Here is a 6,069-nt window from a genome sequence, read left to right on the forward strand (position 1 = left end):
CTGTTACACCAATAAAATTCCTTTTACTATTTGGCAAAAATACCTTTTCCTTGCTATATTTTACAAATTTAGATTTTAAGTACCTGGAAATTTTATGTTGAATAATAAAACAACTAAACCGTGCTCGCATGCTTGAAGGAAAAGCTTAGACCAATCTCAGATTTCATATCTTGTGTGGATTCCAAAACAAGAATCAAGCATTCTATAGCAATGCACATTGATTAAAGATTGGAAATACATCATTTTTATGTGACTTAATGTCACCACTGACATGTTTTTTTGCATTTAAGTGACTTAAAAGTTATGTAATAGCCCAGAGGCTATTCCACTTTACATCACACGTAATCATACAGAAAAATATTTTGTTATATCTTACAGAAAATATATTTTGAGCATGAATGTCTATGTGTAAGGGTGAGTGAGCATGAATGTCTCTGTAACAGTGTATGTGAGCATGAATGTCTATGTGTAAGGGTGAGGGAGCATGAATGTCTCTGTAACAGTGTATGTGAGCATGAATGTCTATGTGTAAGGGTGAGTGAGCATGGATAAAGTATGATATATTGGAAACAATATTTATTTTATTCAACAATCCTTTTGCTTCAGATAATAAACATATAGACAGTGTTATGAGAATCCACACGAATTCCGTACACAAAACATATAAATAAAAAAGCGACGGATCACGAAACTAGCGTAATCGCTGCCAGGAGTAAAGATGGCGGATACGCATTGCTATTGGGAGGACGTGTCATCAGTTTGACCAATACTGAGCGAGCATTCAGCCGCTAGAATGCGTGGACCAATCACAATGCTCTTTTCTCGCCAGCTGAGCAGGAAGCAGGAAGCGACGTTGTGTCAGAATGCTGTGAGGGACTCCGTTACGAGTGACAGGACATGAACCCGCTCCTGCTCCCTGTGTGTTTGGGGTTCGTGGTCGCCCTGCCGCCGGTACAGAATGCCAAGGAGAGCCGGTTTAGTCAGCATGACGCGGCGCATTACAGGTAGAGATGGCGCTGCCGGTGACCGCGTTCCTTTATGTTTAAATGGGCCGGTGTTGGGGCTCCTACCGGAGTCATCATTGTGGAAGTCTGTAGTACCACCAAATACTTTTATTCTGAGTCTGAGTCTAGTTAAACATTCGGCGATTAATGTTTCTTTTTTTCCTTTGTCATCCTCAGGGATCGAGTGAAGTCCATGTTTTATCACGCTAACAACAATTACCTGGAGAATGCCTTTCCGTATGATGAGTTGCGACCTCTTACCTGTGATGGACAAGATACGTGGGGCAGGTGATTAGACTGCATCGAGAAAAACATGATTAAGTAGTAAATTGCCGAATATTGTAGGAGAGTACCAGACAATAGAGAAAGATTAAATAGGAATGAAGAAGGAATGTTAGTCACCCAGAATAAATTTAGTTGATTGTGGGGAATATGAAGATGGGTATTGCAGGATATGAGGGCTGTAATAGAGAGAGTTACATACTGGACAGGGGCAGATATAGGAGATAAGGGGTTATTGGAGCAGAAAGATAGAAAGTAAAATATAACTCACTTAAGTAGTGACCGGCATGACATAAATTTGACCAAATAAAAATCTGTGAAAATAGCTTTCTCTCTCTCTCTACCGTTCTGTTTTTGTCTTTCAGTTTTTCTTTGACATTAATTGATGCTCTGGATACGTTACTCGTGAGTGTACATTTCATCTTTGGTGTTTGGGAGTCACAATGTATTTTCTGTATGGAGGTGGCATTATGCATTGAAAAGATATTTACATTAAAAGTGTATCCTACCTAACTTTAATCTCAACCTAATATGTAAAGGATACATGAAGTTACTCCTGTGACCTAGTGAATGTTTTCATCGCAACTTTAGAAGTAGCTTCTTTTTATCTTTCTGCATTTCAGTGGATATATATGTAAAAAAATATATATATTAGCTTTATTTTGCTAACAATCCCATTAATATATATATCCGCTTCTTGCACCCACAGTGCTATATTTTCCTTTTTAATGTCCCGAATAATCTCTGATCTCACGCATGTAAATTGAGAGTCTGGCGGGGGAACCGTCCCATAAACTAAAACGGTACCGTAAAACTGGGTGAGGGTGCATCCCCGCCTGCCTCCAGCAGAGGGAGCTCTGGGAATTGGTTGATGGTGCATTCCTGCCTGGCTCCACCAGAGGGAGCTCTGTGCCCATTGTGTAGCGCTGTGGAATACGATGGCGCTACATCAAACAGTGATAGTGTTTTGCTAACAGCAAGACCCTTGTGTTGCGGGACCCGGCAGGCTGCGCAGCATACATCGACAGACTGGGATTTAAACCGCCTTCTTTTTAACTTTTTGCATTTCAGTGGATATATAAAATATATATACCGTATTGGCTCGAATATAGGCCGCACTTTTTTCCCCCACTTTAAGTCTTTAAAGTGGGGGTGCGGCCTATATTCGGGGTCTAGCGCCTGACGCCCGGGATATGCAGTCCCGGGCGCCGGGCAGGCAGCGGGGTCAGGATACAGATCCCCCGCAGCGGTGCAGGGGACCTGCATCCTACTCCCCGATACGCTCAGACAGCCTCCCTTGCCAGCACTTCCCACGGGGGGGGGGGGGTGCCGGCACGGGAGGTTGTCTAAGCGCATCGTGCGGAGCCCCCCCCCCCGGACTTACCGGAGCAGACTTGCCGGGCGTCTTGCGGGGCCAGCGGGGGACGTCTACGCAATACGCGTATACAACTTCCGGTGCCGGAACATCCAGTGCCGGCACCGGAAGTTGTATTGCGTAGATGTCCCCCGCAGGCCCCGCAGGGCAGAGGAGGACAGTGGTAGCATATCTCGGGGAGGGAGGACAGTGGTAGCATATCTCGGGGGGGAGGACAGTGGTAGCATATCTCGGGGGGTAGGACAGTGGCAGCATATCTCGGGGGGGGAGGACAGTGGCAGCATATATCGGGGGAGGGGGACAGAGCGGCAGCATGTTTTTTTTGGTGCTTTTTTAAAGAAAAAAACTTTTTCTTTAAAAAAGCACCAAACTTTTAGGGTGCGGCCTACATACAGGGGCGGCCTATATCCGAGCCAATACGGTATATATTTTGGCAGAGTAAATGGGTGGCAATTAAATGACCCCAAAAATGGTTGCAGGTGGTGGTGGAGCAGCGTTGGAATTTTGGGGACACTTATGGTGCAATAAAATATTATTATTAAACTGCGATAATATGGGATTGTTTGGGTTGTTAACACATTGAAGGCTAAATCTGTGCCCGTGGTTAATGTATTAAGAGATTTACTTTACATTTGTTCAATCATATTTGGTTAGAAGCTAAGCATATCCCGGGGAAGAAGAACGTTCTAGCTAACGCCTTGTCATGCTTTGATTTTCAGCTCTTCGGGAAGCTGGTACCTCAAGCGTAGAAGAAAGGGTTGAACTTTCCAAAGAGTATTTGAGAATTGACTTCACCCAGATAAGTGTTTTAATTGCTAGATCTTTATCTATTGGGAGTATTTGGGATATCTATAAAAAGGCATGGAAATGGTGATCGTGTTTTACGAATATTGTGGATGCTAGCATTGAGAAGACATTGGAGTTTGTTTTGGTCATAATGAAGAAGGGTTTTATTAATAGGTGTTTATTATGTTGTTTTTTCTTTAAATTGTTAGGTAAGCAATGTTTTTAAAGACTTCTTTTTAAGACTGATTTTAAAGGGTTCTGGTTGTATTAAACACAGGACTCTAGGAGACCTCTATATGAGTTACTGCATGAGTTGATGTTTAGGTAAAATTTGTTGAAACCGTTTTGAAGCGCGTCTGTTTAAAACTGCTTTTGTTATTGCCTTTTTGGAGCTTTTTCAACAAGCAGGGCGGCTCAGGTTTACAAGTGGAAGATGTGGTTTGTGGTGATAATTTTAGGCTGTTTTTGACATCACCTAAAAAAAACAAAAACAAATGGCTCTGTGTCCTAAGGTTGCAGGGAATTGGTTGGCACATGGTTCCGGTCAACCTTTAACAAATTTTCAATTTAGACGTAAAATGTTTATCGACTCTCGTTTTGGAGAAAGAAAATTATTCCACGTAAATCGGTCATTAGGAGAGTCTGGAGATGGGAAACAGACCATTTTAAGATGTATGTTAGACCTAATCTTTTGTAGAATGCTGAGGTTTTTTTTTTTATTTAGATCACCATCTGAAAGTGGTTTGGATTGTAGGACATTTCTTTATTTTCTGAGAGAGGAAATAAGGAGATGTGGAGGAAACCTTGGGTTTGAAAATGACGAAGTTGATATTTTTTGGTTAGGAATTCGAGGCATAAGAATTTGTCAAATGGAGAGTATTCTGTTTGAACATGTGAATATTTTTCCATGGCCAAATGTGATTATTATCCATTGTGGTGGCAATGATTTGGGGAAGGTTAAATCTGTTGAGCTGTTGCTGTTCTTAATTCCTGATATTAGAAGTTATTTTAGTGAGGCTGTAATTATATCGTCTGAAATGGTACACGGGCTTATTTGGCTCAAAAGGCCAGAGTTTAGAACGCTAGGGTTAGGCGTAAGCTAAATAGGTCCATGCAGAAAGTTATGGGGCTGGAAGGAGGGGGGATTTAGTTTTAAGCATGTGGACCTAGAAGGGGACTGTGAAGATCTTTCTGGTGGAGCAGGCCGTGGTTTTTATGGGATGGACCACAAATGGTTGTTGTTTATCCATTTGTGGCTGTTTTTTTAGTTGGCTTTCTGGCTTTAGGGCTGATGACCTGGGATTAGTTAAAGTTTGCTTTCACTCTGGGATTGGGACAAGAGTTTTAATGTGGTTACAATTTGTTTGTGTTCATAAATTCATAAATTTTTAGTATTATGTAAAGCTAAATAAAAAACCACTGCCTGTTTTATCCCAATTGAATTTGTTTGTGTTTGTTTATTATTCAAATTATGTATTTGTGTTTGATTATTAACTGTTTTGATCCATGCGATCTTCTCTTTGGAGATTTACACAAATAGCTGGGCTGTGCACATACCTGATGGCTCTGTAGAGGCAGAACGTATTGCACAGAAATTCGGTTTCATCAACCTTGGGCAGGTGGTGCTTGGCAGTGATTTCTACCATCTATCTCATCGTGGCATTCAAAGGAAATCCTTCAGCCCTCACTGGGGTAGAAACATTCAACTGAAAAAAGAACCCAAGGTTAGCTGGTTTGAGCAGCAGACGCTGAAGAGAAGGGAGAAAAGACAGCCTGATATGGTTCCCACAGACCCCCTCTTCAGCTTGCAGTGGTACCTGCATAAGGATATAAATCTTGACTTATGCATCCAGACTGCTTGGAACCGTGGATATACCGGACGAGGCGTGGTGGTCACCATTCTGGATGACGGACTTGAAAAGGACCACCCCGATCTCGCATTAAACTATGATCCGGAAGCGAGTTACGATTTTAATGACAACGATCCTGACCCTCAGCCCCGATATAACCCATCTAATGAGAACCACCACGGCTATGGGCTCTTGCATGCATGGAATTCTGGATGCGCCGGCTGAAACATGGGAGACAACGCAGCCTCAAAGAAAGTGCCTCATAACAATTGTGAGCACCCCCAAAAAAGTGTATTCAGATCTGATTTTGACTTACAATGTCACTGCCTGTTCTGGGTCCCCCAATCACATAACATCCCTTGAGCATGTCCAAGCCCAAATGTCCCTCAGCTACAGTCCCAGAGGTGACCTGGAAATCTATCTTACCAGTCCTATGGGCACCCGTTCTGTGCTAATGGGCAAGAGACCACATGATACCAGCACTGATGGGTACAAAGATTGGTCCTTCATGACCACACAATCTTGGGATGAAAATCCATTGGGCCTTTGGACCTTAGAATTTAGGAACAGAGGAAGCTACACCAACCACGGGTTTCTACGCCATTGTAATGGTTATGGGAACGCTGGTGGTTTTCATTCACTGGTATCTACGAAAAAGATCACGAGTAGACCCCAGTCCTGTCTGATGGGCAACCACCGTGCTCTAAATCAGATCTGGAATCTGCGCAGGGAGGAGATTTCCTCTGCTTTTGAACGCTGATGAGGACAAATT

At 42.7% G+C, this 6,069-nt stretch overlaps 1 protein-coding gene across 1 annotated transcript; it reads left to right on the plus strand.

Moving 5' to 3' along the window:
* Nucleotides 1–4,940: 4,940 nt before the first annotated feature.
* On the plus strand, nt 4,941–5,881 carry LOC128473594 (proprotein convertase subtilisin/kexin type 4-like; the record flags this gene model as incomplete). The annotated part of the gene is made up of 1 exon (XM_053455847.1): nt 4,941–5,881. A coding segment is annotated over one exon (582 nt), but the record flags the coding sequence as incomplete, so codon positions are not given.
* Between the last annotated feature and the right edge of the window lie 188 nt (nt 5,882–6,069).

Source organism: Spea bombifrons, chromosome 2 (assembly GCF_027358695.1).
Source record: "Spea bombifrons isolate aSpeBom1 chromosome 2, aSpeBom1.2.pri, whole genome shotgun sequence".
NCBI classification, from domain to species: Eukaryota; Metazoa; Chordata; class Amphibia; order Anura; family Pelobatidae; genus Spea; species Spea bombifrons.